This window comes from Ictidomys tridecemlineatus, unplaced genomic scaffold (genome assembly GCF_052094955.1).
Source record: "Ictidomys tridecemlineatus isolate mIctTri1 unplaced genomic scaffold, mIctTri1.hap1 Scaffold_222, whole genome shotgun sequence".
NCBI lineage: Eukaryota > Metazoa > Chordata > Mammalia > Rodentia > Sciuridae > Ictidomys > Ictidomys tridecemlineatus.
This window is the reverse complement of record NW_027521915.1, coordinates 316,244-341,801: the sequence shown is the minus strand read 5'-3', so window position 1 is coordinate 341,801 and position 25,558 is coordinate 316,244. Positions and strand designations below refer to the sequence as shown.

Genomic DNA, 25,558 nt, shown 5'->3' with positions numbered 1-25,558 from the left:
GAATGTACAAAGTATTCTGTAGTGTGCACAAAGCCTACCCCTCGCCATGTCTCCTGTAAATAACTTCAGAATGCATGTTCACCTATAGAACCTTCCTCACAGTTCTACAACGTCATCGTTCATCTGACAAAACTAAGAATAACTTATCAGTGTGACCCAATACCCAGTCCATATTCATTTTTTGTAGTTGTCTCAGAGATGTTCTTTTTATTATGAACTTGTTGGAATCAGCATCCAAATGTGGTATGCACTTGAATTTTGTTGTCTTTTGACACAATTTTATTGCATGGCAGCTTTCCTTCTGTTTTCTTTCTATACCAGTGATTTTTTTTTAATTGAAACTTTTGTCTGTTGAATACCCTGCAGTTGGCAGTTGCTTCCTTGTGACATTATTTAATTTGTTCCTTTGTCTCTTTTTCCTGTATTTTTGGTAAACTTGGAGTAGAGAGATTTTTTTTACTGTTACTTCATTGAAATATAATCTACATAGCATACTCATTTAAAATGGGTATTTAGCATATTTGGTTTTTAGTAAAATGGTTTTCAGTAAATTCATTTATATTTGCATTCATCACCAATGTCAATCTTAGGACATTTTTATCACCATCAAAAGAAACATCATCTGATTGAGCTAAAACCCACTGACCTCCAATTCTCCTCACTCACACAGACCTTTTAGGAATATTTTCTATCCCTATAGGTTTTCCATTCTGGAATTTAATATGAATAAAATAATATTCTTGTGGGGCTGGTCGCTCAGAAAACACACCAAGTCCTAGTTGTGTCTAATTGAAAAGTCTTTATTTAGCCCCCAGGCCTGCAACTACTCCCCACAGGACCCATTACCATCTCTGCAAGGAACAGCCCCAAGCCTGAGCATTTTAGGATATTCAAAAACCACCTCTGGATTGACGCAGCAGCAAGCACGCAGGTACAAAAGCTGAATTGGGCAGTTAGTGAGACAGTGCAATGGGTACACTGGTATTTCCCACAAGACTTTCCTGGTTGGCATAGCAGCAAGCCAGCAGAAGGGAAGTGGGTCAAAATGACCCTAGTTGAGAACAAGTTAGAGAATGGTTACTAACGTCTAGACAATGAATCTCTGATAAGATACATTGCCCAAGAAAAATAGAAACCAAAGAGAACAATTTTACATTGTATAAGAATTGCTATTTTGTGTTCCCAAGTACACTATGCTGGGTAACTATTAATGGGCACAGAGGCGGGGCTTTCCCACGGGAGAAGCATTTCTTACATGATTTGGAGTCTCAGGGTAAAATGGGTCTGTTTGGTCATTGCCCATATAACCTGGTCCATAACAATGTAACCTGTGAACTTTTGTGACCAGCTTCTTTCAATCAGCATAATGTTCTCAGGGTTCACCCAACCTCTAGCATATATTTGTATGATTTTCTTTTTATAGTTAAATCATTAATATCCATTGTATGGGTAGATCACTTTTTGTTTTATTATTCGTCTGTTGATGAATGCTCAGGTCGTTTCCACATTTTGGCTGTTAGTAATAATGCTGCTATAAATATTTTTATAGTTAGTGCTGGCTTATATTTTCATTTTTCTTTGATATATAGCCAGCAATGGAATTGTTAGGTCATATGGTAGACACTATTTCTTGAGAAACTCCATCTTTTCTTTATTTTTTGAGAAACTACCCAACAATTTTCCAAGGTAACTGTCCCAATTTACACTCCAGCTGACACCACATAAAGGCTTTGATTTCTCCACAAGCTCTCCAACAATTTACCACCCTTTATGGTTCTACCCCTCCTGGTGAGTAGGAAGTTATATCTCATTGTGGTTTTGATTTACATTTTTCTGATTAGTAACAATGTTGAGCAACTCTTAATTTTCTTATTGACCATATCTTTCTTACAGAAAAGTCTATTTAGATCCTTTGCCCATTTGTTTTAATTGGATTATATTTTATTATTACATTCTAAATGTTCTTTATATATGCTAGAGACAAGTCCATTATCAGTTATATAACTTGTCATTATTTATTTTCTCATCCTGCAAGTAATCTTTTCACTTTCTTGATGCTGTCCTTTAAAGCATGAAAATTTTAAATTTTGAGAAAATTCATTTTATCTTTTCTTTTGTGCTCAGGTTTTTTATGTTATACCTGAGTCTTTTCTCGAATCCAAGGTCACAAAGATTCACCTCTATATTTTCTTCAAAGAATTTATAGTTTTAGTGCTTACATTTAAGCCTTTGATTCGTTTTATGTTAATTCGTATATACAGTGTAATGTAATGGTTCAGCTTTATTCTTTTACTTGTGAATATTCAGTTGTCTTCCCATCATTTGTTGATAAGACTGTTCTTTCCCTATTGAATATTGCTGGCACCACTACTGACAATTAGTTGATCATTGAAGTATATTGTATTGTGGACTCTCAAATTGATTCACTGGGTCTGGATGTCTAACCTTGGGACAGTACCATACAATATTGATTTCAATTGCTTTCCAGAAAGTTTTTAAATCAGGAAAGGTGAGTCCATCCACTTTATTATTCTTTTTCAGGATTGTTTTGCTATTTGGGGTTTCTAGCAGTTCCATATGAGCTTTAGAATAACTTGTCAATGTCTACAAAGAGGTCAGTTGTGATTCTGATGGGAATTACATTGAATCTATAGATCAATTTGGGGAATAGTGATGTCTTAACAATTAAGTCTTCCAAACGATAATAGAGACATGTCTTCCCAATTATTTATGTATTTCTTAGTTTTTAATAATATTTTTAGTTTACAGGGTATAAGTTTTGCACTTCTTTTGTTAATTTTACTTCTAAGCATTTTATTTCAGAAAGTTCTTATGAATGTTCTCTAATGTTCTCGATTTCATTTTCAGACTATTCGTTGCAAGTGTATGGAAACATAATTGATTTCTGCCTATTGATTTTGTATCCTACAAACTTATGCTGAAGTCATTTATTGGTTTTAATATTTTAATGGATAGTTTAGAATTTTCTATGTAAAGATCTTGTTATCAGCAAATAGAGTTTTGTTTTTTTCCTTTCCAGCTTGGATACCTTTTATTCTCTGCATTACCTGATTACCTTAGCTACAAGTTCCACTACAATGATAAATAGAAGTAGCAAGAGCAGACCTCTTGTCTTGTGACTGAAAACATCTAATTTTTCACAATTAAGTATGTTAGCTTTGGGATTTTTGTGTATACCCTTTATCAGGTTGAAAAAAAAATCATTTTACTTCTGGTTTGTTGAGTCTTTCTTTTCACACATGTAGTGTTGGATTTTGTCAAATTATTTTCTATGTCTGTTAATTTTTTTGTGTGTGTCTTTGATTTATAATTTCTGTGTTATGCTAACTAATTTTCAGATGTTAACCCTTGCATTCCTGGAATAAATTTCACTTGGGCATGGATGTATAATCTTTCTATTATTATTTCCTAGATTTGGCTTGCCAGTATTTTTTGAGGATTTTCCCCATCCATATGCATAAGGGAATCTGTAGAGTTTTATTATTATTATTTATGGTATCTTTGTCTGGTTTTGGCTATCAGGGTATTACAGAACTCACAAAGTGAGTTTAGAAGTGTTTTGTCTTTCACTTCTTGGAAGAGTTTGTGAAGAATTGGTGAATTCTTCCTTAGATTCTTGGCAAAGCTTAGTAGTGAAGCCATTTGGTCCTAACTTTTTGGTGGCGGGTAGTTTGAGTACTAATTCTCTTCATCATTATAGTTCAATAGGCTATCTATTTCTTCATGTGTCAGTTTTGATACTTTGTGCCTGTCTAGGAATTTTTCCATTTTATCTAAATATCAAATTGGCAATCATATATGAAGAATGTATATTCTATTGTTGGATGGAGTGTTTCATAAATACCAAATAGGTCTAATTGGTTTTTAGGGCTGTTCAAGTCTTCTATTTCCTCATTAGTCTTCTGCCTCGTTGTTCTACCCATTATTAAAAATAGGGTATTGAAGTCTCTAACTGTTATTGTTGATTTGTCTCTCTTTCCCCATTTCTGTTAGTTTTGCTTCATGTATTTTGGTGGTCTGTTATTGAGTGCATATATGTTTATGATTTCTATGTCCTCTAACAGGGTGACCTTTTACTAAATGTTCTTCTTCATCTGTAGTAACATTTTTGTTTTGAAGCCCAGTATTAATATATGCACTCAAGCTTTCTCAAGGCTGCTATTTGCATAATACACCTCTTTCTGCCCTGTACTTTCAATTTGCTTGTATCTTTGGATCTAAAACATGTCTCCTTCAGACAGCATTTAGTTATATCATGATTTTTCCTTATATATTCTGATAATCTTTGCCTTTGCATTGTTGTATCCATTCACTAACATTTAATGCCATCATTATTGATATGACTAGATTTACATCTGCTGTATTACTTTTCTGTATTTTACATGTCTCATGTCTTTTTTGGTCCCCATTCCTTCTTTACCTTTGCATTAAGTGAATATTTTATAATGTAGCATTTTAATTTTTTTCTGATCAACACATTATATCTTTTTATTGGTACATTATGTACATAATCATGAGATTTATTATACCATTTTTATACATGTGCACATAAGTTGATTATCTTTATTCCCTAGTACCTTCTGTTTTGCCTTTTTCTTTTTAATCATTTTTCCATTATGCCTTTGAATCTTTTTAAGTGATTGTTCCACATACATTATCTTGCCAGAATTACCTTCAAATTTATACTAGCTTAATTTTGTGATCTACAAAAACATCCCTCCTATGAAGCTCTGTTCTTTTTCCCTTGTGAGGAATTATTGCCATACATACCGTATCTATTAACGTTACAAGCCCAACAATACATGGTATAATTATTATTTTGCCATCTGAAGTTTTCTCAGTCAAACTAGATTTACTGCAACCCACTCTCTTTGTGCGATTATTGGCAAAGATGTTATATCACATTCCTATATGTCAGGCCCAACATTGTGTTATATATGTACTCTATTATGCAACTGCTTTTTTAATAAGTTAATTTTGAAGTTTCTAAATGTGCTTTTCTGGAGAGAAGAAAGCTGTTTTTCTCTCGATGTGGTCACTGTTATTCAGCATCATGATCATCCCCTTTCCTGTTTGGAACACACATGAAGACAGACAGACTTCTTCTGAAGTGGACTAATATGTTTCTAAAGCGAATTCCTCACTCTAGAGACACATTTTCCTTGAACCTTGGTGAGTTTCCGTGTGTTGTTATCTCAACTCTTCTTTCTTGGCATTCAGTCACATTTTACTGGATTGCTTACTTGATTGTCGTTCTCAGAACAGGTGTAGCAAATAGACTTTCTCCTTCTCACAAGTCTGAAAATGTGTCTTTAAGTCACTTTTGATTCACAATATGGTTCATCATAGTATGACTGATCTGAGTCTTTACCCTTCTGGTTACATTTTTTTTCCTGGAAAACATTCAGCTTTTTCTCTTTTCATTATATCTGTCATGTTATGGTCATGAATCTAAGTGTGGAACTTCTTCCATTCCATTTTCTGGAAACTTGATAACTCTTTATATCTGAAGATTTGTGTTTCTCTGTAAATCAGAGCAAGTTTCACAAACCATTTATTTGGTAATTTCCTGTTTTCTACATCAATTCCTCCCTGAACATATAGATGAGAAGTTTCTCCTCCTGGACTCACCCTGTGTTTCTCTTAAGTTTCTAGTTCTTTGAAACTTTTCTCTATGTTCTGGGGGCTTTTATTGACTACCTCATAAATGTTATGTTATCTGTCTCTGCATGTTTTACATATATTCATATTCATATCATTTTATAGATTACATATTTAATTTTTAAAAGATTTTTTTGTCCTGTTTAATTTTTATGCACTTTATTTTTTTGAGGATGCAGTCAGTATCTTTTTGATTTTTTTCATGCTATTAATATGACTTCAATTCTTGTTTTCTGTTTTCCAAGTCATCTTCTGAGGCTGGTGTTGATTTGCTCACTAGGGTCTTTCTTCTCACAGTGCTTATGTTTTTTTTTTTTGTTTTCTTTAATGATTATTTTTTAATGCAGTGCTCGGGATCAGACCCAGGGCCTGGTGCCTGCCATGCAAGTGTTCTACCACTGGGCTACACCCCTGGACCAGCTCCATGCAACAGTGGCTCTTTCATTCCTTGGGGCGACACTCTTTTCTGAAAACATTTAGCTTTTTCTTTCCCTTCCTGTTCTGTAATGATGTGGTCATGAATCCAACCTTAACGCTGCTTTCACTGCGAGGTTTAGGGGGAGAGGCTGGGCTGATCACCCGGGGTTGGTCTTCTCTGCTAGGTAAACAGTTCTCCTTCCCTCTCATCTGTCCCGGGCTTTAGAAGAGTGACTGAGATTGTGTGTGTGCGTGTGTGTGTACGTGTGTGGTGTGTGTATGTGTGTGGTGTGTGTGTGTGTGGTGTATATGTGTGTGTGTGTGGTGTGTATGTGTATGTGTGTGTGTGTGGTGTGTGTGTATGTGTGTGTGTGTGGTGTGTGTGTGTATGTGTATGTGTGTGTGGTGTGTGTGTATGTGTGTGTGTGGTGTGTATGTGTGTGTGTGTGTATGTGTGTGTGTGATGTGTGTGTATGTGTGTGTATGTGTGTGTATGTGTGTGTGGTGTGTGTGTGTATGTGTGTGTATGTGTATGTGTGTGTGTGGTGTGTGTGTGTGTATGTGTGTATGTGTGTGTGTGTATGTGTGTGTATGGGGGGTGTGTATGTGTGTGTGTGTATGTGTGTGTGTGGTGTGTGTGTATGTGTGTGTATGTGGTGTGTGTGTGGTGTATGTGTGTGTGTGTATGTGTGTGTGTGTATGTGTGTATGTGTGTGTATGTGTGTGGTGTGTGTGTGTGTATGTGTGTGTTGGGATGGGAGGAAGGACAGAGGGGAGGAATGCAAGGGCTTTGCCTCTTAGATTAGAAAAACATGGGGGGGGCTGGGACTTTTGAGGCTGGGTATGTCTCAAGAGGCTTCTACCTGGGCTCACCTTCGTTCTCCTTCAGGCCTAATTCTTCCCAAGCAGCATGTTTGACTTCTCTGAATCAATATTCCCTGACCTCTTCTCTGAACATAAAGTGCTGGTTCTGCTGTAAGGAGGCGAGGAAGGGGAGGGGCTGGGTTTGTGCCTGCAGCCCAGTGCACTTGGAGTGTAGGACCCTTCTGCCTGGGGGACAGATGACCATAAGCCCCGACCACATTCTAGAGGGCTCCTCCTGGCTCTCAGCAGGCTTCTGGCTTTTGGTTAGCCCATCACCCACATTCTTCCCCTCCTTCTCTTTTTAGAAGTTGATTCTTCCTTTGTCTCTTTACTGGGTACAGGAAGGGGGAGTAGGGGAATTCCTAACTGATCCTGAATTCTCAGGGCTTCACATACCATATATTCTAGGAAGGATTTCAAACTCAGGTGTCGTGACCTCTTGCCCGCAAGGAAGACACGACTCAGGAATCTTCTCTCAGCAGTTTATTCAGGCCTTTACTCAGACATGTCTTCAAGCATTCTCCCTCCGCTCGCGCCTCCCACACTTAATAAAGCACACCAAGCCCCAATGCAAAGCCGCCACGTGGACCTTTCTCATAGGGTGTTAAACAATGACGCGCCAACTCTCTCTAATAAGGAGTTGTTTGTCGCAATCCACAGCGGAAGCCGGCGCCATCTTGTAATGGCGGCCACGGTCCGCTGAAACGGCTCACCACACTCAGGCAAAATGAAAGACACGAAAACAGCTAGATTTTAGCATCTTCCTCACTCAGTCCTTAAGGAGCTTTCCCCTCCTTCTCTCTGAAATGATGCAAATGGCCAGGGCCAGTGCGTCCAGTCCCTGGGGGAGGTTGGAGATAATGTGTCCACAGATTCTCTCCTCTGGATCTGATTGGTGATAGTTCTCTATGAATTTCCTGTTGGATCACCAGGGTCAGTTCTCTTATTTTTATTTATTTATTTTCTTATATTCTCTATTGTCAGAAGTAGACTTTGTATACCCTTGAGCAAAGCTGGGGATGATGAGATCTTCTCAGTGCCTGGGAAATTATACCAGAAGGAAAGGGGCTAGTGGGGGAACCAGACCAAATCCTCCTCTCCAGGACCTCCTGTTCAGAGAGCCCAGGGGAGCAGGGGAGGGGTGAACATCAGGCCCCCCACCCCCCACCCCTCCACACCCCTGCAGAGACTCAGGGTCAAGCTCACAATCTGGGGGAAAACTGAGTGCTCTCCTGGGGCAGGGGAGGAGGGTGCGAGCAATGGGTGTACCAGGTCTCAGGCCGGATACCTGACATGGAGAGGGAGGGTGGGGTCAGCACTGTGGCCCAACCACTGCCTCCTGGAAGGACCTTTGGACCCAGCAGAGGCCAGGGCAGGGCTTCTGCTTTTGATCTGCGTCCCAGCTGCTTAGTCTGGATTCAGGCTCTTGGATCTTGGGTGGGGGCAGGGCCCCCCAGTGGATCCACGCAAAGCCAGGAATTTAGAGAATGGGCTGCAGCAGCTTGTGCCAGCTGTTCCCAGGGAATCTGGGTTTCCATCAGGGCAGCTTTGCCCACGCTGGTGTCACCCTTTGTCATTGCAATCATGTTGTCACCGACTGAGTGTACTTGTTAGTGAGAAATCCTTAAGTGGGACTTCTGCCTGCCTGCAGGTGACTCCACTTGGATGTTGCCTAGGCATTGCAAGCCAAGCCGCAGGCAGAGGGAGCTTGCTCCTCACTCCAGGCACCGGAGGGCCTTCTGGAGTCCTTCCCCCAGTCCAGGCGGGCAGCCTCAGCTGCCCCATCCTGTCTCTGTGTGCTCCTCTTCCAAATGCTCATCAAATGGCCCCCAAATAGCCCAGAAAGCTGTCCTTTCTTCCTCAACACCTACCTGCTCTGGTCACTTCTTCCCAGGACTCACATCCCATCCAGGGTGACGCTAATGTGCCGAGTGTGGTGAGAGAAGAGCAATAGCGACCACGTCCTGAGCACCCCCCAGCCGTGCCCTGTGCTCAGTGTATGTTCATCTTGTCACGATGACAACAGTCCTATCTGTAAAGTAGGACACATGACAGACACTCCACAGAAAGGGCATGTCCTTGCCATCAGGGGCACCATTAGAAGGGGACCGGCCAGGATGCAGCAGGTACTCAAAACTGTCTTCCTGTCACTTGTCACAAGAGCAGCATGCTTCTCCTGGGAGTCATGGGCAAGGAAGGTGGCGAATGAGCCAGAGCTCCCTCTTCATGCGCAGGTGCCATGGTGCACCCAGGAAGAAAGGGCTGGGCCCACCAGGATGTTCACATGGTCAGTGGAGAAGGGCCCTTTGTTCCCTCTGGATCCCGGGAGGGACTGAATGACTTGGGCAGGTGTGTTGATTCCAGTTCACAAAACGAAGTGGACAGGACTTTGAGCCCTTATGCTAGTTCAGCAGTCTCCAGAGTGGCTCTCCTGTCCAGCAGCTTGGAACCATCTGGAACCTGCTCAGACATGCAGATTGTCAGAGCCTGCCCAGACCTGCTGGCCAGAAACCCCGAGTGAGGGGTCGCCAGCAGGAGCTTTCACCAGACCAACAGGGCACATGTCACTCGAGTGGAGGAACCTGGGTCTAGTTAACACACTCTTTTAAAGAGGGGGAAGGACATGTTAGGTAAGTTGCCAAGAACAGAGCCCATTAGCAGAATAAAGATTCAAGCCCAAGCACAGTGACCTTTCTCTTGCATGGCAGTCCCTTCTGATCCTGTCCTGCTTTGCATGATCCCTGAAACACAAGAGTGGGTAATCTAGGCGTGTGGACGAATGAACTTGGAAATATTAATTTCTACCTAAGTTTCTGAAAGGTAGGTGAGAACAGGCAGTGCGACAGTTTGGATCCGGAATGTCTTCCAAAGCCCTGTGTGTTAAAGACTTAGTCCAGAGCCGGGCACTATTGGAGGTAGTGGACCCCCCAGGAGGCTGGGCCTAGTGGGAGGAAGTGAGGCCATTGGTGGGGGCAGGGGGATGCCCTCAGAGGGAAGATGGGGATCCCGGCCCTTCCCTGTCTCTCTTCTTCATTACCAGTGGCCACAAAGTGAGCAGCCTCCTCCACCCTGAGTTATTTTAATGTCCCACCACTTCTGAGTTGTTCCTTGGGCTCTCGGGAATCTTTGGTCCCAAATAAACCCAGCCTTTTGGATACCCGGGACTTGGTTCTTTCCCACCGCACTCAACTTTTGTCTGTAGAATCCGAGTTTTCTGTACTTTCAGACTCTTCCTGAAATGATTAGAAAAATCATAAGCAGCTCAGAGACCTCGCTGACAGACCTTATCACACTAGCTGCCCCTGAAGACCCATCAGATCTCACCACACAGGTGGCTGGCTGTGTCGAAGACCCCGGCTGCTCCACTCCAGGATGGCTTGGGTCACTTCCAGAGAGCCTGTGCCCACTCCTCCCTAAGAAGGCAAGCTCAGCTGAAGAGCCACAGCCAGGCGGACACAGTGGGCATGGAGAAGGCCATGTGCCTAAGGGCAGTGGGGTAGGGGTGGCTCCCCTCACCCCCGCATCTTGGTCTCCTTGTATCCCCAGGAGTCTGCATCCCCAGGAGTCTGTGTCCCTGGAGAAGGTCAAGGCCTTTGGACAGTGCCTGAGGTTATGCAGGTTCCTGCTTGGGGCTTCAGAAGGGGGTCTAATTCTGATAAAATCATGGTCCATCTCTGTTGTGGGGTGGGATGGGGGTAGAGTTCTCTGTTCAGCAGAATTGCTTTGTGTGATCACTGAAACACAGGAGTGGGTCATTTAGGTGTGCTGTCTCCCGTTGTTGGCATTGTGCTTTGTTGATTATTGAAAAAACCTGGAGATTATGGCAGTCACCTCTGACCCTGGGCCAGTTGTGGGACTTCCCTATCCACTGGAGATCTTGGGTGGGAAGATCCATCTCCAAGTCCTGGGAGTGCTCTGAGGCCTGCCCCTCCTGCCTTCTTCCTGGCTTTTGCATATTAGGTGTCCACATAAGGCTCTGTGTGACAAAGTTGTTCCATGATGAAGAAGAAAATGTTTCTAGAGACTAAACAAATGTCGAAGGAACCTTCCAACTGGAGATTTTCAAATTCCCCCACCATTTTGCCATTCTAGCCACAAGGGGGCGCTAGAAGCAGACAGTTTCCACCTTGCAGGAGCTGGAGGAACCTTGCTTGGGAGGGCCCAAGGCAGGTGAGTATCAGGCCTCTGCTTTGGACCTAGGCAGGTCCCCGGGAGAGTCCACTGTGCACTTCCTGCCTGTACTTCCTCCTCTTCTCCAACTTTGCTCTGATTTGTGGAGTTTTACAAAAATATGGAGTTGATTTGTGGAACAGCTGTGACCGTTCCTGGCTGGTGTCCTTGGACACGGGTCCTCCCTTCTGTGAATGGAATGGGTCCTGTCTGTGGTCACTCAGGGATCTGTGGAGACAGATGGCTTTGGGGACACTGAGTGTGGTGGTCCCAGCACCCCCTGTTTAGCAGCTGGATGAGGACTTCTTTGTGGTTTCTTGAGGAACTCATCAGCTGGTGACCTGGAGGACTCGTGGAGGCCACACACAACCCACAACAGTCTGGGCTTCCACAGGTGGGGTCAATTTGGGAGATGGAGAGAGCCCCTCGGACAGGGATGAGAGAGATTCTATCTGGTGGCCCAACTCCTGAGACACAGTTTTAAAGCTGGAATGGATTGTGATGACCTCTATATCCATGTGTTCCACGTCTGCAGATTCAACCAAGTGCAGATATTCAGAAGATAAAATTGTGCCTCTACTAAACACACACAGATCTTTTTTTTAATCATCATCATACAATGTAATATAATGAGAATTTACTTAGCATTTTCAAGGTCATAGATACTATAGGTGATCCAGAGATGATTTAAAGTCTAATGGAGGCTATAGATACATTATATGCAAATTCTGTGCCTTTTTATATGAAGGGACTTGAGCATCCCATAGATTTTGGCATCTCTTTGGATCGACCCTTTGGATGCTGAAGGACCACTGTACTTCCCCTACAGTTCGACCAAAAGTTACAAACATGATTCTGTTAGCAATTAGCATTCCCAAGGGCTGGTCTGGTGGCCTCTATCTCTTGCAAGGGCGTATTAGTTCAGCACAAAGTATGTGAGGTCAAACCAGGCCTGCAGCTCTGTGGGTCACCCAAACTCCCACTGTGTACCTCCCCAACTCCCACCTGTCCTTAGAAGGTCACACATACCTCCAGAGAGCAATTTTAGGACTGTTCTTTTTTTTTTCTTTTTCTTCTAGTTCTGAGAAGAATATCTTTGGTATTTGGAGGAGGATTGCATTGAATCTGTAAATCATTTTTGGTACTATGGCCATGTTTTTAAATTTATTTTTTGGCGTAGATGGACACAACACAATGCCTTTATTTTTATGTGGTGCTGAGGATCGAACCCAGGTCCCGCCCATGCTAGGCGAGCGCTCTACTGCTGAGCCACAATCCCAGCCCAGTCTGGCCATTTTAACCATATTTATTCTGCCTGCACCTGAATCTGGGAGGTCTTTCGGTCTTCTAGTGTCTTCTTTGATTTCTTTTTCCAGTGTTCTGTAGTTTTCTTCATAAAGGTCTTTTACTTCTCATTAGACTTACTCCAAATTATTTAATTTTTTTAACATTATTGTGAATGAAATTTTTTTCCCCGATTTCTTCCTCAGCAGATCCACTATTGGGGTGTAAAAAAGCTATTAGCTTTTTAGGTTCACTTTGTATCCTGTTATTTGGATGAATTTGTTTATCAGCTCTAGAAATTTCCTGGTGGAGCTTTTAGGATCTTCAAAGTAAAGGATCACTTCATCGGCCAACGACAACAATTGGACTCCATCCTCTCCTGTTTCTTAGTCCCCTTTTCTTCCTTCTCCTACCTGATTGCACTGGGTAAAACTTCAAGTACCATATTGAATAGGAGAGGTGAGAGTGGACATCCTTATTGTGTTTAGAGGACAGACCTTTATTTTTCTTCATTTGTTATAGTCCTGCCTTTGAGTTTGTCTTATGCAGCCTTTACAATGTTAAGGCAAGTTCTTCCCTGTCCTTAGACTCTTTAGGGTTTTTTTTTTTTTAGTTTTTTGTTTTTTATCACGTATAGTTGTTGAATTTTGTTGCAGGCCATCTCTGCATCTGCTGAGATGAGCCTCATTTTGCAGTTGGTTCTGTTTCTGTGGTATATTATGTTCATTGATTTACTTAGGTTGAACTATCTTTGCATCCCTGGAACGAAACCAACCCAATAGTGGGGTTTAATCTTTGTGATGTGTTTTTTAAAAAATTCGATTTGCTAGGATTTTATTAAGAATATTTGCATTTATCTTTGTCAAGGATATTGGTTTGTAGTTTTCTTTCCTTGAAATGTCCTTTTCTGGTTTGGCCATCAGGGCGATAGTGGCTTTGAGTTTGGAAATACCCCCCTTTATGTTTCATAGGAAAATCTGAGGCACAGTAGCACTATTTCTTCTTTTTCTTTTGGTTAGCTTGGCTAAGGGTTTGTCAATATTGTCAGTCTTTTCAAATAACCGTCTCTTGTTTCATTTATCCTTTTTAGTATCTGTTTACTTTCTATTCCATTAATTTTAGCTTTGGTCTTTATTATTTCTTTGCTTATACTGGTTTTGAAAAGAGTTTTCTCTTGTTTATGTAACATCTTGACATGCAGATGATTTTTTTGAGATCTTTATCAGATTTAAAGTAGACACTCATTCCAATTGACTTTGTTCTTCTGTCTGGCTTTGCCATGTTCCAGAGATTTGGGTATATTGTATTTCTATTCTTGTTTGATTCTGAGGAATTTTAAATTTCTCCTCTAATTTCTTCAATGATCCACTCACCATTCAAAAGTGGACTGTTCAGTCTCCATTTGTTTGTTTAGTTTCTATGTTTTTTCTTGCTGTTGACTGTTAACTTCACTCCATTATGATCTGCTAAATTGCAAGGAATTATTTCATCTTTTTTTATATCTGTTAAGACTTACTTTGTGGCCTAGATTATGATCTATTTTGATAAAGATTATATGAATAGCTGAAAACAAAGCATATTTAGCTGTTGTTGAATGAAATATTCTGAAGATACCTGTTATGTCCATTTGATTGAAATTATGTTTTAACTATAGTGTGTTTGCTGATTTTATGACTGAATTACCTATCTATTTGTGATTGAGGTGTACTGAAATCACCCAGTTTTACTGTATTGGAATCTATCTGAGACTTTATGTCAAATAACATTTGTTTTATGTAATTAGGTGCACCTATATTGAGGGCATAAATATTTACTGTTGTTATATTTTCTTGTCGGATTGTTTCATTTGCCAGTATATAATAATCTTCTTTGGCTCTTCTAAGTTTGGTTTGAAGTTTTCCTTGTCAGATTTAGGAGATCCTCCTGCTTGCTTGCAGTTTCTGTTGCATGGAATGTCCTTTCTGTCTTTATACTTTCAGCCTGTGGATGTTTTTTCCTATGAGATGTGTTTCTTGCAGATATCATAAATTTGGGTCTTGTTTTTTAATCTAGTCTGATAGTCTATGTCTTTTAATTGAGAATTTAGACCATTTACATTCAGTGTTATTGTAGATAGGTCTGTATCACTTCCTGTCATTTTGATTTATTTGCAATGCTTGCTTCAATCCTAATTGCTTATCTATTCTGATGAAACCTATCCTTTCCTGAGCTCTTGTGTTAGTCATGAACTCCTTTACTTTATGTTTACCTTGGGAGGTTTTTATTTCTTCTATGATTCTGAAGGAGACTTTTGCTGGATATAGAAATCTTGATTGGCAGGTTTTTTTTTGTGTGTGTGTGTGTGTGTTTGTTTGTTTTTGTTTTTCTTCTTTCAGGTCTTGAAATACATCATTCCAAGCCTTCCTGGACTTAAGGGTTTCATCAGAGAAATTTTCTGTTATTTTCATTTAAATATAACCCAGCTATCTCTCTTGTAGCTTCTAAACTTATTTCTTTTTTTCCTGGAATTTTGGCATTGTAATTAAAATGTATAATGGGGAGGCTCTTTTCTGGTCTTGTCTATCTGTGATCCTAAATTCCTCCAGTATCTGGATATCCATCTCAACCTCAAGGTGTGGAATGTTCTCTGCTATTAGTTCACTGAATAAGCTGTGTCTCAGCTCCTTTCTCAGTACCTGTGAGTCTGATGTCTGGTCTCTTAATGTTGTCCCATCTATTCTCATCTATTCTGATCATAGTTTCTTATTATTTTCTTTAATACCATCTGAATGTTCAAGTCTGTCTACCTTGTCCTCAAGCTCCAAGATGATCTTCTACTTAATCTAATCAGTTGGCAAGACTTTCAACTGAGTTTTTTACTCAGTTATGGCTTTCATTCCCAAGGCTTTTGACTGTTTCTTTTTCAGAATCTCTGTCTCTGTACTGAAATGCTCATTCATATCCTGTTTTTGCTCTTTGGGTTCATTCCTGAGATCTTCTTTTAATTCACAGGTCAGTCATTTTAACAATCAGCTTTTCAAATTCACCATCCAGCATTTCATCACTTCAATATCTGTGGATTGAGTGATTGGAGGTTATAAACTTTTGGAAATGTCTCAGGGGTTTGTTTCCTCGTGTTTTTGGGCATTCTCTGTTGTTCTTGCATCTGTTGTGACGTTCCTCCTCTTCTTATTTAGGAAGCAGTTATCTCTTTACCATAAACTCTGAGCTGAGTTTATTTCTTAGCTTCAAAGCATCCAATCAGTGTAATGAAGGTGCTTAGTTGTACCACTAGCCCGGCTTTGAGAAAAGAGAATAAGTGACAGTGGAAACCTAAGAGCAGAAATTATAGCATCATACATTTAGAAACATCATAATTCTACAACTCTACTAACCAATGAGAAAAGGGGGTTAGAAAGAGTACAGAATAGGTTGCAGAGTTAGGCATTAATGGCCGCATACTTAATGCTAAATTATATTGGAAGAAGGGAGAAAGGCAAGAAAGAGAGAGAGGGAATGGAAACAGATAAAGTGAGGAGAGAAAAAGGATAAAGAGAAGGGAACACGTGTGGAAGAAGAAGATTTGTCAAGAAAAACACTCAAATTAATTGAAAAAATACACAAAATTGGATAGACTTATGAAACAACAAATAGTAAAGTAAGACACAAGAAAATACTTTATACAATAATCTATAATGCAACAACAATAGTTTAAAAAAATTCAGTTTTCTCCTTGATGAGGTGTTTGAAAATGGAGAGACTTCTCTCCGAGGCTTTGATTTTAGGGTTCCTAAGCTAAAGGTGGTTTGTGACACAATTAAGTTGCTGTTTGTACTCTGTCAGCTCAGACCCAAACTGGGCCCGTCTTGCTGGGGAGTCTGTGTGCTGAAGGGGAGGGTAGTTCTAGCAGGCCCTGAGGTCAGCCCAGTCCCTCCAGTGGCCTGGGTACTGATCAGGACTGTTCTGCATCCTCAGTCCCAAGAGAGCTAGTCCGCGTGCTGGGGAGAGTGTGTGGGGAGTGCCCAGGTGGCATCAGCAGACCCTCCGCACACTTCTGGGCCTGGGGGCGGTGGTCAGCCTGCCAGGGGGTACTTCTGGCAGCAGCATCCCATGGGACTCCAAACCCACCCACCGCAATACCTTGTCAGCCTTGCCCCTTGTTCAAATAAAAACACCCTTTTCTTTTCTCTTCTTTGAAGACTGATCCATGGCAGCGGTGACTCCTGTCACCACCCAGTATCGCTCCTGAGCCCAGATTGACTCATGGCTTGAGCACCCACTGATCCAGTGAGAAGTAAAGCCTGGGTGGCCACTGGGTCTTGGGTGCAAGAAAAGACCACGACAGTGGAGGGAGGGAGGGAGGAAGGAGTGAGGGAGGGAGGGAAGGAAGGAGGGGAAGAGAAGGAAAGCTACAAGATTTCTAATTTTCTGTGCAGAAAGTTGAAACAAGGAAGCTTTCTCAGGTGATGCTGCCTCTCCACTCTCACAAGAGCTGGTGGCACATGCCAGGTCTCTCCTGCGCCTGCTCACTTTTCGGGGTCAGAGTGCCTTTTCTGCTGAGATTGTGATTTTGCTGGACAGAAGAGCCTGCTTTTCTTAAATTCCCTGGGAAACTTTCTTTTAGCTTATGGGAACAAAGATTCCCCTCCCTCTGGGCCACGATGTGCCGGCTCTGGTGCACTCTAGTTTTTTTTTTATTATTAATTCTCTTTCTAATCCAAAAACTGGTATTTCTGGGTTTCACCTGGTTGCTGGCTCTTGGTGTTGCCTTCCGGCACTTTCCCACAATTTCTCTGTATCATCCTGCAGCTACAGAACCATGTCTTGACTCAGCCTCAGAGAGCAGCTCCGTTACCGTAGGTTCCTTTAGTCTGCCATTTTTCTGAATTTCTAGTGTTGGGGTTTACAGTGAAGTCTGTAATATAGTTTGAGTTAATGTTTGAAAGAGTTTAGGTTCCGTCTCTGGATAAATTAACTGTTTTTTTTTTTCTCCCTGTGTTTTGGTTAGTTTTTTCATTGCTGTGACCAAAAGACCCAACAAGAAAGATGGAAAAAAGTTTATCTTGGCTCACGGTTCCAGAGGTTCAGTTCATGATCAGCCTATTCCCTAGCTCTGGGCCCAAGATGAAGCCCATCATGGTGGAAGGAATGACAGAGGACAGCAGCTCAGGACATGGCAACAGGAAGAGGGAGAGAGCTCCACTCCCCAGAGACAAAATATAAACCTCAAAGGCACACCCCCAGTGCCCTACCTCCTCCAGCTACACCCCGCCTATCTACAGTTACCTCTCAACTAATCCATATCAGTGAATTAACCCACTGATTAGGTGACAGTTTTCATAACCCAATCATTCCACCTCTGAATATCTTGCACTGTCTTACACGTGAGTTTTTTTTTGCGGGGGGCCTCATATCCTATCCATAACAATACAGATGTTCATACTGTCTTTTCTCTTGTGATTCCTTGGCTTCTTGCTAAAATTCAGTTGACAGTGTTTGTATGGATCTGTTCCTGGGCTCTCTGTCCTGTTCCATTGATCTATTTGTCATTCTTGATTAATACCACAGTGTCTTGATTGCTACAGCTTTGTGGTAACTTCTGAAGTTGAATTGAGACAATTCTCCAAATTCTTCTCTTTCAGTATTGTGTTAGCTACTCTGGATCTTTTCCCCCCCAACCAGATAAGCTTTAGAAAAAGTTGGCCAATACTACATAACTTGGAAGGATTTTGATTGATTTTGCATTGACTCTAGAGATGAATTTGGAAAGAACTGACATCTTGACCACATTGAGTTTTCCTATCCATAAACATGGAATACCTTGGAATTCCTTGTATACCTTCTCCATATTTAGTTCTTTGATTTTCTTCATCAGACTTTAATAGGTTTCCTCCTATAGATCTTGTATATGCTTTGTTGGATTTATACCTATATGTTTCCTTTTGGGGGATGCTAATGCAAGTGGTATTGTAGTTTAATTTTCAACTCTATGCTTTCGTTGCAAATATATAGGAAAGTGATTGAATTTTGTGTATTAAACTTGTAACTTGCAACCTTACTATAATTGCTTATTAGTTCAAGGAGGTTTTTTTTTTTTTTTTTTTTTGGTTGTTGGTTCTTTCAGATTTTCTTAAGAGACTAATCATGAGTCTGTGAACAAATGTAATTTTATTTCTTCTTTGCCAATATGAATACCTTTTCTTCTATTATTGTATTGAGCAAGACATTGGGACTTCTAGTATGATAGTGGAAAGGATGGTGAGAAAAGTCATCCTTGCCTTGTTCTGGATCTTACTGGAAAAACTTTGGTTTTTCACTTTTAGTGATAATATTAGCTGTAGGTTTTTAGTTTAGGATCTTCCCTTCTATCCCTCGTTTATTGAGAGATTTTTTTTAAAAAATCATGTAGGGTGTTGGATTTTGTCAAATGCTTTTTCTGTATCTATTGATATTGTCATGTGATTTTTTTTCTTCTTTAACTTGTTAATGTAATAAATACTATATGGATTCTTAATTCTGTGCCAACTTTAAACATCTGAAATAAATCCCTCAGTTGTGACGTATACATTTTTATACATTGTTGAATCTGATTCAATAATATTTTTGGATTTTTGCATATATGTTCATCAGAGATACTGTTCTATGGTTTTCCTATAATATCTTTGCCAGATTTTGGTATTACGGTAATGCTAGCTTCATAGAATGAATCAGGAAGTATTCTCTTTGATTCTATCTTCTGAAAGACATTTTAGAAAGTTAGTATAAATTTTCCTCAAAGAATTGTAATGCATTCCACTGCTGTTGTGTATTTAAAAAAATAGTAAAATTAAAAAAAAAACTTGAAGCTTTCTGAAAAAAAAAAAGAAAAGAAAAAGAAATCATCAGTGAACCCATCTGGGCCGGGTGCTTTCTTTTGAGAAGGTTATTAACCTTTGATTCAATTTCTTTACTGGGTAGGCCTATTCAGATCATTTACTTCTTCTCATGTGAGTTTTAGCAGATTGTGTCTTTCAGGGAATTGGTCCATTGTGTCATGTAGGTTCATCAAATTCATGGGCATAGAGTTGTTCACAGTATTCCCTTATCATATTTTTAATGTTCATGGGATCAGTGACTCTCTTCCATTTTTCCTTGTGATTTCTGTCCCTCCACTACTCATATTCCTTAGCCTTGCTAATAGCTCAACAATTCTGTTAATATTTTGGTCTCACTGATTTTCTCTATTGATTCCGTGCTTTCAATTTCACTGATTTCTCTTCTCATTTTCTGTCTTTATTTCTGCTTACTTTAGGTTAATTTGCTCTTTTCTTTTTCTAGTGTCTTAAGGTAGAAGCTTAGATTACTGATCTTAGACCTTTCTTCTTTTTAAATATATGCCTCTTTTGGTCTCTTCTCTGTACCCTGATAAGAATGAAGGTTTTCCTCTCCATTTTAATTTCCTCTTGGCTACGCAGAGCCCTGCAGAGTTGTCAGGGGTTACCATCTTTTTAGGTGTCTGGAGCCTAGGTTTGTCCCGGGGGCTGGGTGGTTTTAATCAGCTTCTGGCATTTCTAGTGCCATGTGGGGACCCACACAGATGGCTCTAGGGGCTGCAAGTTTCCCGGGCAGGAGCCAGATTGAAGTGCTAGCAAGCATTTATAGGAATTAGGTGGATTGACCCTTTTATTTAATTTAACAGTAAATTATGACTTGTTCTATGTGCTGGCGTTGGCCAGCTGTGTACTGTAGACACCACCTGGTGGTGCTCAGCTTTGGCAGCATGTTAGAACCACTGTGGGACCATCACCACCCCCTCCTCCAGCTTCTGATGGGACTGTCCTGGGCTGTAGCCTGGGCGTGGGGTTGCTGAATGCCCCTCAGGTGGCTTGGGCCTTGGCCTGGCTATTTCAGGAACTTTCTGTCATAGTCCTTCCTTCGTCCACCCAGTTCCTCCAGAACCAACATATTATTAAAAAAAAAATAGAAACAAGGGGTTAATGTTAAGGCAACACCCAAAGAATACTGCTCTTACTCTGAGTTTCTAAGTGCCCCAGATTCTAAATACTTAGCAATGCATCACCCAGGGTGTCTTTTTTGGGTCAGAAATTCCAGGGAGTTTCTAGAGAATTAAACAACCTTCTCCATGAGAAGGTGCTGGGAAGTCCTGCGGGAAAGATCTGTTTCTATGCTCATCCCATGGATCTCATCATTGGTGAGGCTGGATGCCCATGGAGCAGGGGCCTCTGCAGCTCAGGAAGTCTCTTCCTGCTCCAGGGCTTACAGAGAAAGGTGAAGGGAAATCATGTAGGGGAAAATATCCTCATTTCAAAGCTTCTGCTGTTACCTTGAGCTGCTCATTGGTAGAGCCCTGAGAACGTGGCTTGCACTTCTCAGAGCACCTTGGGTGAGCTTTGCAGTGCATACACCTCAGAGAGAGGATGAGCTCCTGACAACTCATATGCATGCTGGTGAAGAGCAATCTCCTAAAGTTGCAGAAGGAGGCCAGGGCACTGGGGCATCCTGGCTTGTGAGGGCTACATGGGTCCAGCCAGGCATCCACTTCCCACCTCCCACTTTTCAAAGGAGCAAAGCTGAGCTGCTCTCAGGTGAGCTGGTATAGCAATAAAAGTCACCGACTCTAGGGAGAGGTGGCTTATGATCCCCAGGGACCACAGTACAGGCCAGTGAGCAGAACAGGGTGCTAACCCTTCTTCTACCTCCCATTTGTATATTCAGGAAAGATTCATGGGGTACACACCGTGCTCGACTTGAGAACGGAAAGCCCAGGAACACGGAGCACAGCCCCCCCTGTCTCAGCCAGGCCCACCCCGTGAGGGCAGCGTATATGCTCTGGGGCCGGCCTGGGAGGAGTGGAGGGAGAGAGGCCCTGGAGGTTCTGTCCGCGAGGCTGAGGCTGAGCCAGGTTCTCAGGGGGAAGCACTTCCACAGCCAGGCAACAACTGTGCCTGTGGGAGAGAAGGGCACAGGAGTCCTTAGACCCCGCGGTTCAGTGCAGGGAGGCTGGGCAGGAGCTTCTGTGAGGGAGGGAATGATTTCGGAGGTGGGGTAGCCCCTGGCTGCATAGTTTGGAGAAGGCTGTGCCCCAGTGTGGTCAGGATGGAGGAACAAGGTGGACAGGGTCCACGGAGCAGTGTGCTGGGACATTCAGGGCTCTGTCTCCAAGGGGTGGGCAGATGAAATGGACTGAAGGAACCAGCTGCACTTAGTGACCAGGGTCTGGGTAGATGGCATCTCTGAAGTCTGGGGTTCCCGAGTCCAGAAAGGCCTTTGCCCTTGGGCCGATTCAGATGGTGGCTCTGGATTCAGATGGTGTTTTCTTTTCTTCTGTCTATGAGACATGCTCAACTTTCTGTTTGCTTCCCGCACAGATCCGGATGAAGGACAGGGTCTTTGACAGTATCAGCCACCTCATCAGCCACCACCTTGAAAGCAGCCTGCCCATCATCTCTGCTGGGAGCGAACTCTGCCTCCAGCAACCAGTGGAGAGGAAGCAGTGAGCCGGCCTGGCCCTCTTCCAACGCCTGCACCAGGTCAGGAGGACCTGGGGCAACAGTCGCCCACTCCAGGGACTGGGGTGGCTGCCTGAGGGCACAGAGCCTTCTTCAAAAGCCCCCAAAGGCAGGTTTCCTTCAAGTTCAAGTTTCATAAACGTGTTCCCAATTTCTCATATGCATATTAAAGGTGTACATACCTATACATCCTGTACAAATTATCCCTCTATATTTATATTTTTTAAGACTAAGAAAGATGATGTAAGACTAATGTTTTGTGCTGTATGTTTTTAATGAAAAAAAAAAAGTTTGACTGTAGTTGTCCAGGCAAAAATTTAACTCAACCGACCTATTCCACTGGGAAATTTCACTAGGAAGGTGTAACCTGCAGTTTTACTTAATAAGCACAATACAAAGGGAAGCAGGAGGTTTGATAATAAACACAGAATTGTAATAGAATAAGGCAGCAAGCTGTCAAAAGAGTGTCTAACCCTGCATTTGAAGTACTATTATGAACTTGGCTCTGAGACTGAATGGGCTGGCTGAGTCGGCCTCCTCCTTCCACTTCCTGGGTGATGCCTTCCCTGCTCCTTGCACCACGGGGCTCTGTGTGCACAGGGTTTCCACCACAGGACCACCTGCTGCAGCTTGGCCAGATAGCAGGAGATGCTTCAGCTCCTCTGGGTTCTGCTGAGCATGGGCACTTGTCTCTCTTGACCCCAGTTATGTGCCAGGATTCATGTAAGGCCAAATATGGCACAAAATTAATATCATGCATCAAGATCTTGACTGGCAGATGTGGCTCATGATCAAATGAGGATGTGTGGAAGACAGCGGGGGCAAATTCTTAGCCAGTGGGTTGATCACAGGCTGCTTGTAACAGCTGCAGATGAAACAGCCCCACACCCACCCTTTGTCTTCAATAGAGGGAAAAACGTGTCTTAGCGTTGAGGGGAGGGCTGATGCATGCAAGTGTGCAGAGTTCAGCCCTGGACCCGCTCACTGGCTGGTCCTCCTGGGTCTGGATGGGCTCAGGAGGAGGTTCCACCCCTGGAGTGAGGGATGGTGACCACCTTGCTGCCTCACAAGGCTTCCAAGAGGCTCAGAGGACAGGGTGAGTGCCCCAGGCCACAGCTCTTCATCCTGACTCTCTTCCTTCCAGATCAAATGCTGTCATTTTCGGATAGATCCTTTTGTGTTGGGAAGTCGGCAATGCTTATGACTTTTAAAAAATATTGGGGCTGAGATTGCCCTGTTGTCTTTTCCAACATAGTTGGGTGATTCTGTCATTGGTGGGCACCTCCTCCAATGTCACCCTGGTCTCGGTGAGGTCCTGTTAGCACCTGTCATCCCTGGCCAGTCGAACTGAATGACTCTCTGTTCATAACCGAGAGCTGGGTCCTGTAGAACTAGGTGCTTGGAGAGGAATTAAGAGGCCACTTAAGTGTATCTGGGGAGTCGTGTTTGTGAAGTTCTAAGGCTGAGTGTGTGAACTCCACTTCTGCTTTGGGGACGTGTGGAGTTAATAGATGAGGATGGGTTGGGTAAGTCCCAAGGGTCCAAGGAATCCAAGCTGATGGCTGAGTCAGTCTTCTAGAATGTTCTGTGGTGGATTGGAACTCTGGAGAGCCTGGCACTAATGCAGACCACCTGGCACTTCCTACATTGTTGATTTCAGGCACAGCCTGGACACCCTGCTCTATGTCATCCAGTGGCAGTGGCACTGACCAAGTGGCTGGTAGCAGCTGCTCAGGCTCCTGCCTTGTGACCACATAGGCTTGGAGGCAGCTCACGCCTGTCCCCTGGGAAGCTGTCCCCAGCACACACATATTCTGTTCTGATTCTCCAGTGTGAGCATCTACTGTACATAAAAATGTTGTGAAATCATCTTCTTTGAACATGCTTTCATCTCCTACTTGTGAAAGGCCCAGATCTTCATTTTCAGTGGCACTAGCCCCATAGAAAACCAAAGCTAAGAACCGTTTTATTTTATTTTCCTCTTGGGGGAGTAAGAAGTCCATGGTTCTAGTAGCCCTCTTAGCTGAAGTCAGTGTTGGTTTAGTGGATGACAAACAGCATATATTTTTTTTTCCTGCATGGAAATCAGTTTATAAAATCCAAAGTATTGGGATCAAATCTTTTTACATTTCACTATTAATTTAAAATACGTGATTTGGATTTCAGATGACAAGATGGGTCACACTGAAATAATGTCAAGTTAAAAAAAAAAACCCATTCCCTTTTAGCAACGACATCTCAAAGCAGATTTGAGATGTGGCAAATGACAGGGATCTTCTAATCTCTATTCCCTTCATTCTGTAAAGCTTGGTAGCGTACCCACGGGTAATCACATCTCTTCTGCCACATTCCTTCCAAGGAATGTGATGGGGCATTCCCAGGAGCCTCACTCCCACGTGGGCAGCGGAGGCTGGCTCCAGGTAATGCAGCCAGCTGCCAGCAGAGCTGTGCTGCTCATCCGGTGTTTCCGGAGCCCTGCCGTGTGCCAGCCTGTGCCTGGAGCTGAGGATTTGGAGGCACACCTCATGGAGCCTCCTCCCTCCCCAGCCTGGGCTCTGCTTCCCCGGTGAATCTCAGACTGCATTTCTGCCCAGGTGGGGCAGGGTGGCAGATCAGCACTCCTGGTGCATTACGGAGCTTTGACTCCCTGGGCACAGTAGCCACAGTCTGTGCCGGGCCACTCTGGGCCTGTGGGAGTATGCCAGAGCCCTCTCCCCTTCTCACGAGCACCTCCCGCCACCCCACCCAGAACTCTGCTTCTTCTGGGAGTGCCAGATGGGGTCTAGCAGTCTTCAAATGCCCTTCTCTGCTCTGGCACAGTGACCCTGGAGACCCATGCCCACCCGCTCCAACCTCTGCCCGCCTGGATGAATAACCCAGATGACACCTCTGTCCCACTGAAGCTCTGAGGCTCCTGTGGGGTAGTCATGGTGGTCCAAGTCAGCTTGGATTCAGGCTGTCCCTGAAGAGGCTCCCTGTAGCATCGGGTGAGCCGGCTGACAGATGACAGGGTCTCATGACTCAATCTGAAATCCCAAGCTTAAGTCACCGTGGGTGGGGCTTCTGACATTTGCAGGACCACAAGTCGGGTTCCTGCTCAACCTGCATGAGTGACTGTCCTGTTTAAGGCCATCTTGGATGTGGGGGTAAACGGACCAAGGTCTCATCGGGCCAGGTGTGATGGTGTCCTTGAGGCTTGCCTGGTGGCAGAGGGAGTCACAGATAATTTTTAATGAAGACAAAAACTGATAGGCCATGAGTGGATGTAAAGGCCCAGCTTGGAGGAAGGGACAGGCCCTTTGAGGAGTGGACCCAAGAACGGCCCGTCAGCTTAGGGTCCTTGTTGACACATGTCTGGTCTCCCCACCTCTCGAGGGTTCTGAAGATGCCCAGTGCTGCCATGAAGCTTTTCTTCCTCAGATGACCCCATTATCTACGTGAGGTTCAGGGCAGTCCCAGTTCTCATTTCCACTGCAGCGGCTGCCACATGAACTCCAGCTGGGCAGAGTAGACATCTCAGGGGTAGTGCCAGCAGCAGGTGGGCACCCCGTCTGTCCTCAGCCCCAGCCTGCCCGGCCTGACATGGCCTGGGCAGATCAGTAGCTGGAGTTCTCTGAGCCATGGCTAGCTCCACACCACCTAGTGGCTGCACA

At 43.0% G+C, this 25,558-nt stretch overlaps 1 protein-coding gene across 1 annotated transcript in view; it reads left to right on the top strand.

The window, feature by feature from the left end:
* The window catches only part of LOC101975466 (SHC-transforming protein 3), an 84,410-nt gene extending 62,205 nt beyond the window's left edge, over positions 1 to 22,205 (top strand). The window contains 1 exon segment of the mRNA XM_078036164.1: positions 21,765 to 22,205. Coding sequence (XP_077892290.1) covers positions 21,765 to 21,893 — 129 coding nt within the window. The 3' untranslated portion in view covers positions 21,894 to 22,205.
* Positions 22,206 to 25,558: the final 3,353 nt, after the last annotated feature.